At 32.3% G+C, this 13610-nt stretch overlaps 1 protein-coding gene across 1 annotated transcript in view; it reads right to left on the reverse strand.

Moving 5' to 3' along the window:
- Positions 1-4023, reverse strand: part of LOC149544519 (vesicle transport v-SNARE 13-like) — a 67594-nt gene extending 63571 nt beyond the window's left edge. The window contains exon 1 of the mRNA XM_089795174.1: positions 3584-4023. Coding sequence (XP_089651300.1) covers positions 3584-3677 — 94 coding nt within the window. The 5' untranslated portion in view covers positions 3678-4023. The remainder of the gene's footprint in view (positions 1-3583) is intronic.
- Between the last annotated feature and the right edge of the window lie 9587 nt (positions 4024-13610).

The following is a 13610-nucleotide window of genomic DNA, read 5'->3' on the forward strand; positions in this document are numbered from 1 at the left end:
GCAACGACATAAAAACAAACAAACATTTAATTTCTGGAGCCACAAAGGGGTTTGAACATTTAATGGAGAAATTAAGAGTTGGATGCAAATTATTTGACTAAATTTCTATCAGCAGTTGGTTCAATTTTGGGCATTTCTAGGGTGTCCATTATACTATAAGGGTTATTTTCCTTGATCTTTTCCTTTATGTTTGAGGATATTCTTACAAGAAAAGAAGGTTGGTACTTTGCATATGCTACCAAATATTGTGCAGACTCAATCTAATGATAGTAGCTCCAAAGACCCTTATGATCAAGATGGATAAACTGAGGCTCTTGAAGCAAACATCTTTGATGACTGAGATTATGAGATTCTTTTACATTACGAGAGAGTATGACATTTCTTCTAAGGCAACGCAGGAGCTTAGAAGATTGACACTCAGAGGGAGTCTAGAAATACATGTGTGTAACTGCATAATTTTGATGGACCTACTCCTATGTATATCATGAGGAAGTGATGACTTATCACCAGAAAATGAGGTATCAGATTCAGAGTGAGTCTAACAAGAATCCTAGGGGAAGAGAGTCTCTAAGGGAGTAACTACTGGAAGAGTATATATGTATGTATATATATATATGTGTGTGTGTGTGTGTATGTATGTACTGTTATACATATTATTATTATTCATGTGAGTATAATATTATTTAAATGATGATTACACCATAGCCTCCTCTCATATTTATATGAGATCCAAATCTGCATTTGGAGATCATCAATAACAATGGCTATGATTCTACATTTGCAGAAACGATCCTAGAAATTAATACCACCCCACCCACTATCTTTTGCAAGGCTTGCACCAAAGGCTTCTTCCACCTACACTGCTAAAGGAGGCAAACCCAATGCAGTGGGTGTGAACATAGAGAAGTTGAGGGGAAATAACTCAACTCCTTCTTGTGCATCGTGTACAACTTCAGCCTAAAAGTTTTGAGACCTTCTCATTTCTCTGAAAAATAACATTCATCTTCTTCACACGCACGTTTGTTCCATCCATTAACTATGGGTTCATGAAGGGGGGTCACCTAAAATTTCTCAATAGATGCTGCTGAGAAGCTTTTAGGAGATTTTCAAACAGTTGGTTCCACTGATTTTACAGCAGAAGCCAATGCCAAAACATTTAGCTCATAATTCTTAGGAAGCTGATGGTCACATAGATTTTTAAGCAGCATATAAAGTTGGAAAAAAATTATGCAAAAGCATCACTCCTTGGTTTTCTCCTTTTTGGTTTTATTGGTTGGAGTCTTTAAAGTTTAATGTCAATTTGTCTTTCATAGTTTACAGATTCAAATGTACAGTTTCCTGTCACAGTGAACTTCTACCTTCCTGTCACCAATTAACAATCTGTTCGGAAAAGTGTTTTTTCGAGCATGAGAACCGAACATTGATTGTCAATTGGAGAAGCTGATCTATAAGGGATTGAAGACCGTGAGTGAGGGCCATCTGGGAAAGGAAGTCATTCTTAAATAAAAGAAGAACAGCGAGTATAATCAAGAGTGGAGGCAGAGAGCAATTGTCTACAAGGGGTACTAAATATGTGTTGAATCAACAGGGCAGTTTAGCATTTATAATAAATATTGGAAGAGTAAGGAGGGTGCATAGAATCAACCCCTGAAGGACCATCTATCATTATAAATGTCCTCTATCCAAAATAATGAAATAATTCTTGTGCTCTGTTTTTAATGTTATCTCGGTTCTGAAATTTTGATCTGAAATAAGAATTCATTTGCATTTCATGTTAATCTGTGATTGCTCTGAGGTTTTATCCATTTGTTTTCTGCTCCACCAGGCTAGTAAAGATTAAAGAGCAGAACCTTCATAGAATGATAATTTATTTCACCATTCGTTCCTTGTCTTATTAAAAAGCTCTGTTTACTGTGAAACCCTTTATTATCAGATTTAATTTCCGTGCTGCCATCAAATTAGTTGAGAATTTTCATAAGTTGCAAACATCTTCTAGTAACGCCATGCAGAAAAAACCTTAAGCTGGTGGAGCAAATTTCCAGCCCTCCCTCGAAGGCAGGAGCCGAAAATCTGATGAGTAAAGAATAGAGGCTCCTATTGTTTGGGATAAGATTTCAATTTATCAATACCAGTTTTTCCTTCACTTCAAGAGGATTATCCCTCCATAAAATAGATCCACAAGCCCCCATAAAAATAGATCCAGAAGCCCCTGCCACAGAACTGCTTCCTAAGCTCACTTAACAATTTCTAAACGTTGAGTAAAACTCACAATTTTCAATGAACCGGTGATATTAAAATTCTGATTTCTAAAATTGAATCCACAATTATCTAACACTTTGGTCGGCGTATGTTTTTGTAGTGGTGATTCAGATCCAAAGGAAACCAAGTTTCCAATAGATGTAGAATTGAGATAACGCACCCAAAAATGTATAAGAGAGGAAGAGATAACATGCACAGCAAAATAGGAAAAGAAATTATGACAGATATGGTAGTTGGTTTTCAGTCATGACTCATAACTACAGTTGGATTGGGAAAGTGCGAAAATAATAGTTCCTCCAACTTAGAGGCAAGCATGATTGCAAACGATGAAATTTTGGAAGAAGCCATCCGACATGTAATTGGGAATAACTGCAAAGTCAATTAAATTTGTATAAAACAATATAGAAATTCTTGCATACACAAGAAACGAAAAAGAATAAATTTCATGCATGGCAATTTCTGTACCCAGGAGTAGAACAAAAAGCTACGAAAGTATCAACGGTAACAATCTGAATTATGTGCAATTGAAAAAAGAAAAACAAACTTGCATGCATGCTTTTATTTTAGTTATCATACATTGTGAGAATACATATGTCTCTAGATGTATACGGGGGACTTTAGCTTATATATTTTTTGTTTTCTAAAACACCACAGAAGGTATCTCCATGAATCAAATTTCCTAAATTAAAACAAGAAGATTTGCAATAACCAGTCCACCCACGCGAAAAGTACAAAACAGCGCCGTCATTTTAGTACAAATGAACGGCATTTTCTAGTAAGGGATAATTCGATCAGATATAAGGACTCTCTCCGAATATCAAAGAAAGACTCAACAGAATGATATCTGCATTGAAATGTATCCCTCCTCAAAATCCTTGGGCATGATACGAGGGTTCATTGGAAAGAAGGGGGACACATTCCATAACTGGCGATGGGGCCAGAGCTGAGGATCGCTAATACCCTCATTTTCCAATTGAAAAAATTGAATTCGATTGAAATATTAAATTTGTAATGATCAAGCTAATTGTTATCTATGAATAAACCATCCGAAATATTATCTTTGTAACTACCAAGCTAATTGTAATCTATTTTAATAAACCATCAGCAACCCTTATTTGGCCAACGGTGTCTGCGGGCTCAATTGCACTCAAACCATTTTTCACGTGCACAATTGGACCATCCAGAGCCAGATCCCATACTACTGTATGCTTTTCTATGCCCCAAAAATTACAAACATCAATTATACGGAGCTACGATTAACCTAACTAACATTCCGAAATGCAATTTCACCTAAGAAAAATAAGAGCATCGGTTCAGATCTGACCTCCATTCAGCAGACTAGCTGCAGTGCTTTTCTTGGATAGATTTGCAGAGAGCTCGCAGTATTGCCTCTCGTAACCATCAAAAACCTCGCTCATTGTGTTCGATGAATTTATTTCTGAATAGGGAAAAATTAGTGAAGCTTGGCGAAAGAGAAAATCGAACCCGAATCGCTTGGGTATCCAGGAAACTATTTTGTTTTGTGTTTCGGACTCCGGGCTCGTATTCCTCTTCCTAGATCTCTGATCCACTCTACAAATTCTTCATCTTTTAAACAAGTTTATGTTTATTGCTTATTGATTGTGGTCATGAGGAAAATTATTTTTCAAGATACCCATGGAGAAGTAGTAGAGATCATTAATCATTCTTCGAAGTGGGAGTTGTTTGTGGGTCCCACTATGCCTATATGTTTTGGCAAAGCGTGGAACCTGCAATGTTAAGTTTGGTTTTGAATTTTCGTAGAGTTGAAAGATATCTGTCATGCCGTTTCTAGGGATTTCCGATGAAAAGCTCCATTATTAGTTCCTGTCCTAATGTTTTCATTCAATTTAATTTTTCAATTCAATTGACCAATTAATTCATAGAATATAAAAAGATTAAAAGAGATTCTGTATGTTTATAGCTTTTCTAATTTTTTATTATTTTATAAATCATATTTTTGGATCATATTTGGTAAAGAGGAAATTCAATTTTCTTCAAAAAATATACAAATATTTTCTAATGCTCTATCATGCATTAATTACAACCAGACTTGGAATTTGATGATCACCCCCACCTGTCATATGAGAGTTTAGTCATTTTGATACCTTTCTTTTTACGTTCTATGAAATATTTTGATTGTTATTTTTTTGAATAATCAATATGAAATTTTTGAAGTTCAAAATTTTATAAAGTAATAACAATACATAAAAATTTATAATAAAAATTTATATAGAAACTTTTATTTTCCTAAAAGAAATTAGAAAATAATTATATATTAATAATACATGATTTTTTTTCAAAATAATTAGACAAATTTTAGATTTGTACACTTTAATTTAGAAAGATTTTAAATTAATATAAATATATGACAAACAAAATAGAAACATTATATTACATACTAATAGTATAAATTAGTAATATGTGCAAAAATAATATATATTATATACTAATATAATAATTATAAATAATAGCAAGTTTCTAAATTCATTTTAAAATATTTAAAAATTTAATAAACATTCATATCTATCACTTTAAAATACATAAATAGGTAAATCTATAGCATATATTTATAATATAGATTAAAATATATATAATCTATAATAAAATTTTACGGTTTATTGATATTTTAAAGTGGCATATTAAGGGTTTTATAAAAATTTAACATGTCACTTTATACGGTCTAAAAAAAATTAGTCTATCATATACGGCTCAAAAGTGCAAAAACGACCATTACAGCCATCAAATTCCAAGCCTGATTACAACTTTATATTTCCCATATTTGTGACAAGTTGATTAGATTTTTCAAAAAAAAAATTATTTTATCTTCCACCTAATAGAAAAAAATGAATGTCTAATCAATATTAATTATCACAATGTATTTTTCTTACCAAGTTCAAATATAGAGTTGAATGTTTTTTATTTCTTCTTTTAAATATATTTATTATTAGTTTTACATTGATGTTTATTTTTTACAATTGTAAAATGTTATTTCTTTAAATTTACACTATGTTTTAATAGCTACTATTTTATAATTTTGCTATATTTTTTAATACCATTTTACAAATTGTAAAACTAATACTACCTCTCAAACTTACTAGATATTTTAGTTTGAATTAAGTAATCAACAGTATATTTTTTCAAATTAAATATTTCAACTTATAATTGAATTGGTAGAAATGAGTAGTTCATTCATATAATATATTTTTTATTGTTATTTATATATTTCTTAAAATAATATAAATATTAATATTTTTAAAATTTCCTTCAACTCTCTCTATCATTCTACATGTACTTTTTTAATGGGCCAAAGCCTAGATTAATTATTATTAGTTGTTGTGATTAATTATTATTATGTGTTATGTGTTTAGCTCAAGTAGACTCAAACCCAAGACCTCCCACATGAGAGGCTCACAAGTTATTGTTGTGTTGTAGGCTCTTGCTTATCATTCTACATGTACTTGTTCCTATAATAACATTTCATTTTCTCTTTTAGCTCTCCCTTCATATCCTTCCTTTTTATCTATAAATCTTTATTTTCCTTCTTTTCCAATTACTAGCAGGAACTTTGACACATTGTGTCTCTTGTTGTTATTATTGCTAGCACTTGTGCTAGTTGGAGGTGCTAGGGATGTGTCCATGGATATTTAATTTGAAAGTATAATTGTAACTTAATATATTTAAACATTTATTTAAATTTGTAAATGAGAAAAATAATTAATCAAGAATATCAAATGTCAAGGCATTTATAGAATGTGCAGATTGTATGAAAAGTGGAAGAGGTAATAAAAAATTAACAATAATTTTGAAAAGGATATTAAAAGTTGAGAGAAAATAATTATCTTTGAAGCAAGAAAGTAGACTTATAAGATTGAATAATTCAATGTTGAACAGTAGATAATCAAATGCATTAATTAACATAGACATGTCCATAAATGTATCACAACATTTGACAAATATTTAGATCCTAGGGAAGTCTTCGTGCTTTACCCCCATTAGCATCACCTAGATCCAATAAGTGCTAAGTGTTCCATTTATTCTCATGGGAGATGGAATCATGTTGAATCACTACTCATGAAATATGGGTCAATGAGTTTGACTCAAAAATCACACAGTTAAATCCTAATAACAATATCACAATTTGAGTTGTTGTGGAAATTATCTCCTGCTTATCAATTGATGAACTTAGGGGGGCTTTCTAATGAATGGTTTGTAAGGCACAACACTCGGTGAAGATTTTACAAATGGGGTTGCAAGCTTTGGGTTTAATCATGGAGGAAACTTTGTAGTTAAGTATGCTCAAGTTGGAGTAGTATTGGGATGGGTGACCTCCTGGGAAGTCCTAGTGCTTCACTCTTGTGAGCTGATATCACCTAGATCCAATGAGTGCTAAGTGTTCCATTTATCCTCATGAGAGATGGATTCATGTTGAATCACTACTCATGAAATATGGGTCAATGAGTTTAACTCAAAAATCACACAGTTAAGTCCTGATAGCAATATCACAAATATTTAGATCTTTGAAGAGAAGGTTGTTTGATCACCGTATTTTTAAATCACCACTCATGAAGAACCTATAAAATTACATCAATAAAACTCTTCCTAATAAATAGAAATTAATCTTTATATGTAAACATAAATCTGATACAAGTACAAGTAAGATAGGAATAAAATGTAACTCTGCTTATTAATGTAAAATTTAAAAAGAAAATGTCGACTCATCTTATCATTCTTCTTTTGTACCTAATATTACATTAGCATGAATAGATTTTAAAGTTTTCATATAAGAGTGTAATTGACAGATAAGTATAAATAACAAATAAATATATAACATTTGATGGTTGAGGTAAAATATGAAACAATGATTTGCTTGGAATGCTAAGAGTAAAGAATGGAAAAAGAAAAGTAGTTTGCATCTATTTTATCAAAGTGAATAAACAATTAGGTAATACTTTCAAAGCATCATCATAGTCTCAATTTAAGGCAACAAATACTTAAATTTGCAATATTTCATATACTCTATGATACTAAAACTATACATAAGATAATCTATAGTTTAACTTCAGTATAGTTCACTACTTGCTAATTTTTTGCATCATCTTTGTATAAATAATTTGTAAGCACGTTGTTGTTTTATTGCTAGCACTTGCACCACTTGGAGGTGTCAGGGATGTGTCCATAGATATTTACTTTGAAGGTATAATTATAAGTTAATAAATTTAAGCATCTAAATTTGTAAATGAGAAAAATAATCAATCAAACATATCAAATGTCAAGGCATTTATAGAATGTAATAGGTAATAAGAGATTAACAATAATTTTGAAAAGTATATTAAAAGTTGAAAGAAAATAATTATTTTTGAAGCAAGAAAGTAGATTTTAAGATTGAATAATTCAATGTTGAACAGTAGATAATCAAATGCATTAATTAACATAGACATGTCCATAAATGTATCACAACATTTGACAAATACTTAGATCTTAGAAGAGAAGGTTATTTGATCACCGTAGTTTTAAAATCACTGCTCACAAAGAACCTATGAAATTACATCAATAAAACTCTTCCTAATAAATAGAAATCAATCTTTATATTTAAACATAAATCTAGTACAAGTGCAAGTAAGATAGGAATAAAATGCAACTCTACTTATTAATGTAAAATTTAAAGAGCAAATGTAGACTCATCTTATCATTCTTCTTTTGTACCTAATATTACATTAGCATGAACAAATTTTAAAGTTTGCATATCATAGTGTAATTGGAAGATAAGTATAAATAAAAAATAAATATATAACATTTGATGGTTGAGTAAAATATGAAACAATGATTTGGTTGGAATGTTAAGAGGAAAGAATGTAAAAAGAAAAGTAGGTTGCATCTATTTTATCACAGTGAATAAACAAGTCGGTAATACTCTCAAAGCATCATCATAGTCTTAATTTGAGGCGAAAAATACTTAAATTTTCAATGTTTCCTATACTCTATGATACTAAAACTATACATAAGTTAATCTATAGTTTAACTTCTGTATAGTTTACTTCTTGTTAATTTTTTGCATCATCTTTGTATAAAAAAATTGTAAACATGTTGTCTTATTGATTGTATATAATATGCAATGCTAATTTGATTCAATGAGAAGAAAAAATAAAAAAATAAAAGAATCAAACAAGGATCATACAATGATCAAACCAAGAAAACCCAGGAATATACCTCCACGACATAGGGCACAAGAAATGCATGGGGTGGATAGGGTATAGGAATTATACAAAAAGAGATTATTTTAAACAAGTTCAAATACAAAGTTGACTTTGGATAAATATTTTCTCTCCACTCTCAACCATCACAACAACAAACACTTAAGCTACAATTACTGAGAATTACATGCAATAATCATATAATCAAATTAAGTTTGCACCATTAAATTAATGAAATAGTCTATTACTTGCTAGGAAAAAAAATATATTCTATAACCAAATGACATCTCTTCATAAAGAGATAATTTCCTAGTTTAGTAGTCACTAAAAATATGATCCTAAATCATGGATTAATAATTATAATCTTATTCTTTAACAAAACCTTGTTTCTTTAATTAATGGCATAAAATCAGCAAGAGTATAAGGATTTTGGCATTAATTTTTACCAGTTGTCCAAATAAATAGGATTGTCATCAAAAAGAAAAGGTACATTGATTGTAAGTAATAAGAAAGTGTATCCAAATTGCTCAAACAATATTTTTTCTCCATGACATCACATCCACCACTATTAAAATAAAAGAGTAAATAAACCATTAAACCCACATTATTAATATACATTTTAGAATAGCTCTATTTATTCAATCAATATAGGAATTTGAGCTCGGATATATCTGGTAGCATGACCAGTATTCTAATATACATTCATGATCATTTAGTTTAGTAAAATAAACATTATTTCATAGTTCAAAATCTTGGTGGTCACAAAAAATAATAAGTGTGATCTAAAAAAAGTTATATAAAAAACAATGATCAAGGATATTATAGTTAATGTTCATATACAGTGGTTTATTCTCCATAAGTGTTGTAGAAACCACATGGGCAATGTGTTAGAAATAATAGTCTACCAAGATAATTGAAAAAGCATTTATCAACCTAAACTAATCTTAACCATACAAACAGAAAAAATAGCAACCATAACAAGATGCACATACACAATTACACTAGATTTGTTAACTAGGGAAACCCTTGATCGGAGGGAAAACCCTAGTGGGAATGATGCCCACAAATATATACTGATTTATATATTCCTTGTTAGAGGATGGACCTGTTAGGAGTCTATAAACACATTCAGTACATAAGAGTCCCTATTAGGAGACTTTGAATCCGTATTAGGAAATTCCAATCTTGTTAGGAGTTGTGCCAACTCTGTTAGGAGTTGTACCAACCCTATTAGGAGTTGAAGGAGGTAGAAAGACCCACTGTCCAAATAGCTTTTAGGGTGAGACCACTGAACTTCACTGTCCAACTGATCTCTCAACTATTCCTTGCAGAATAATTGTTCGTACTAAGCTTTATCCTCTTTCCTTTGTCTTGCCAACTAGACCATTCACTGTCAAACCTTGTAAACCAAGTCATGCACCTTGGATCCAAGTATTACACCTTGGATCTCAAAATACAACCTCGATAATGAAGTTTTCTCCAAGTTTGCTCTACTCTGCTTATCCTCGCATATTAGCTTATTTCTCTTCTATTTTTCTCCTCGTTCTTCATGCAATCATTCATACATAACAAAGACAAATGTCCTTCCTTTATACCAAATCCATGAAATAATTTCCTAAGTCGACTATTACACCTTTTCAATTAATTATTATAGGACCTCATTAAGAACACATTGTACTTAGCGATAACATCAATTAGTTGCCTTGTAACTTGAATAACTTCCATATGTGTAATGTTATGACGAGCAAGCTTAGCCATGTCATCTCCAACATGTCTTCTACATGCCTTGAACCTTTCTTCTCAAAATAACAACTCTACTAAGAGATGTAACAAGTTTACCAAAACATGCTTCTATAAACTCTATCTCAGAATAGTCTTCACCAAAACTTACATAACTTCTTCTAGACTTAATATATTTTGTTTCTGAGGTTAGATGCATATACTAGACACTTAGTAGTATCTCTCATTAACCTTGCTAGTGAAAATACTCAACAATCTGTTCGTACTAACTTGATCTTTACCATTGTTCTTCTTTCAAATACCACATAAAACTGCTATGTTGACATCAATGACAAACATAGTCATGAATGTAGCATATCATCATGAAAATTATCTAATCATGTTTCTACAATACTCATCCATAGGAATATCATCATCATTCATGCTTCCAACAATCTCCCCCTTTGGCATTGATGGCAACATAGATGAAAAACATCTAGTTCTAAGAATACCAATTGCTCAACACTATTATCCTTTCCTTTCAAATCATCTTCATCAATCATTCTCCCCCATTGCTATACCTCAATGTACTTTGTAACTTCTCCATGTATCAAAAAAAATTTCATGTTGTAATCTCTCCCCCATTGATATCACTGTCAAAAATTCCAGCAACCATCTTTATAACAACTATCTCTAACTTGCTGAAGTGTCGAATGACACTATTCAAAACAACATCTATCAAGAGTCCTAGATGATTCTGTCCTTCATAGATGCTCCCTCATATAGGAAGCATCAGCATTCAGTCTAGACAAACCATAGTGCTTTGTATCACTCGAACGATGCACTCTTGCATCATCTACTCTGATGTAGATAGTGTAGACACCTAAATCTAATTACATCAATAAGTAATCATATTTAGTCTTCTCCTAGAAAATTATTGATTAAATATTTACTATTTAATTAATTAATTGTCATCCCCTAGTTAATTAATTAATTTAATTAACTATGGTCTAATTGATAAAATCAAATGATCACCCAAAATCAATTTATCAATTAAATCCATATTCCTCTATTAAATTGAATAAATCTTCAAATCTATTAAATTTAATTCCATACCCCCATTTTATTAAATAAATCATTTAATAAAATATCTAAAATCCTAAAAGCCTCCCTAAACCCTATCCTAACCCCTAATCCAACCCATTCACCCATACTAACCTCACTTAGCCACCTAACTAACCCATCCCATCAAAGCTAAAACACTTACCCCGCTAACCCCTCTTCTAAGCTAATCCTAATACCCCTCCTTAAACATGTGCACAACTTTAAGCATGGGTTAAGACTTGCTAACCCAAGCCAAAGTCAACAAACTCAACCACACCTCTTATATCCTCATTAATGACTCTTACACCTCTTGCACCTCCCTTAATGACTCTAACATCCCTCTTACATACTCAACCTCCCTCATTACTCCTTTGACCAACCCATATTCTATCCTCTCACACTCATCCTCCTTATGACAAGTGTCACCTCCCTATTGGTGCTAAACAAGCACAATCCATGTGCTCCCTTTTGAGTGCATCCTGACCCTCCCTCACCATATCATCATCCTTGCATCCTAACCATCCATCTCTCTACCCCTTGGCCTATAAATGGAATCCTCTCCCTTCACAAATATCATCCACCTTTCATGTAATGTTATAATACTATTTTGAGAGCTTGAAAACTACCAAAATACCATTATAATGTTGAAATACCTCCATGACGCCATTGTTGAAACCATCCTCCATGCACACCATCCATCCACTTAAAGCTTGAGCATAATTGTGAGCACACATATCTACTTATCAGGGACAAATCCATTTCATCATGGGTTATACCATAAGGAACCTACCATTCTTGTTTTGCTTCCTTTTGTGGTGAAAAACATCGGTCCTATCTTAAGTGTTAGCTTGTTTAGTATCTTCAACGCTCTCATTTAATAGTTATTATTTATGTTAAATTACTAGATTAGGTGATACATTTTGGCATGCCCGGTGGGACCCCGCATTTGGGTCAATCTAATCAATTTTTGGGTTATTTTGTGTTAAACTAACCAAAATAACCTTTTGTGCTTGTGGGTTTTTGTAGGAGGTTTGTTGATATTTCTATAGGTACACAAGTCACTATTTGGGAAGTGCACTCCCAATCATTTGATCATTTTTGAATTTTAAACACTTCAAAAAAGTTTTTGTTCACGATCCTGCAACCCCGAGAATGCAATCCTGCGACCATGCGATTGCAGCTATACACTAGCAGGAATGCGAACCCATGACTGCTAGTTTGCAATTTATCACCAACCAACCTTCACACATGTCCCAAAACTAGCTTTCCATCCCCACCATACTTCTTTCTATAGGAACACCAGACTCTGCCTACGAGATAGTTGTTTATCACCTGTGGGAACACGACCTCTAGTTAGTCAAACTTTGAAACTAATTTAAGCATTGAACAGTCAAACCGATCGAAGAATTTGTCTGTGGGAACACAAATAAATCCCCTTGCAGGACCACTTTGTGATTTTTTATCTTGCGGCCTATTTTCCTATAGTTTTTTTCACCAGTTCTGTGCAGCATTCCCACAACTTTTGACCACGGTCCCATGCCTACGGGATCGCTGCCTAAACTTGCAGGTTTGTGGTGTTGACTGCTCTATTGAATCCTCTAATATTTTCTTGTGCAAGTTTTTATGCTAACTGGTTTTTTGCAAGTTGCATCATCATAATCTTCTTTCAAACAGCTTAAAATTAAACAAATCTTGTTTTTTTGTTTTTTCATGGAATGAATGATTAAAGATTAAAATTAAGCAATGCGATGAACATTTCATTTTAAGTGCTAATGAACATTATGTGCAAACACTTCAAATTTGGGGCTCAAAATAAACTTCATCAAATCTTGAATGCCCTAAGGTCAAAACGTTCTTATTCCCTCCTCTTTGAAGCTTTCGTGCTCGATTCCCCTTTTGTTGACTCGATTCATTTTTGTTGACGATGTTGTGAAGTTGGAACAAATCTTTGTATGTTAATCACATGTGTCTTCAAATCATAAAATAGAGTATTAAAGTGTCCAAATAATAATGAATCCAATGTCTTGCATGTTTTGAGATTGTGCCTTTTAGCACATCTTTAACTTCTCTTTTTTCATGCAAAGTAAGACCATTTAAAATACGTGACGCATGTACCGAAGTTTTTAGCAAGACCATTCGCAACAACCTAGGAGTACTTCTAGCGAGTTCATCCACCTTTGGGAAGTGCATCCCCTTTGGTGAGATGCTCAAACCAGTAAAAAGTCTGGCTAGTATATAAATGAGGGAAAGGGTAAACTTTCTCGCTCCATCACTTAAGTTCAGGCGGGGTGTTTCTAGGGGTAGCTTGAGGTGGGA

This window comes from Cupressus sempervirens, chromosome 8, assembly GCF_028749045.1.
Source record: "Cupressus sempervirens isolate cs-2001-9-10 chromosome 8, ASM2874904v1, whole genome shotgun sequence".
Classification (NCBI taxonomy): Eukaryota; Viridiplantae; Streptophyta; class Pinopsida; order Cupressales; family Cupressaceae; genus Cupressus; species Cupressus sempervirens.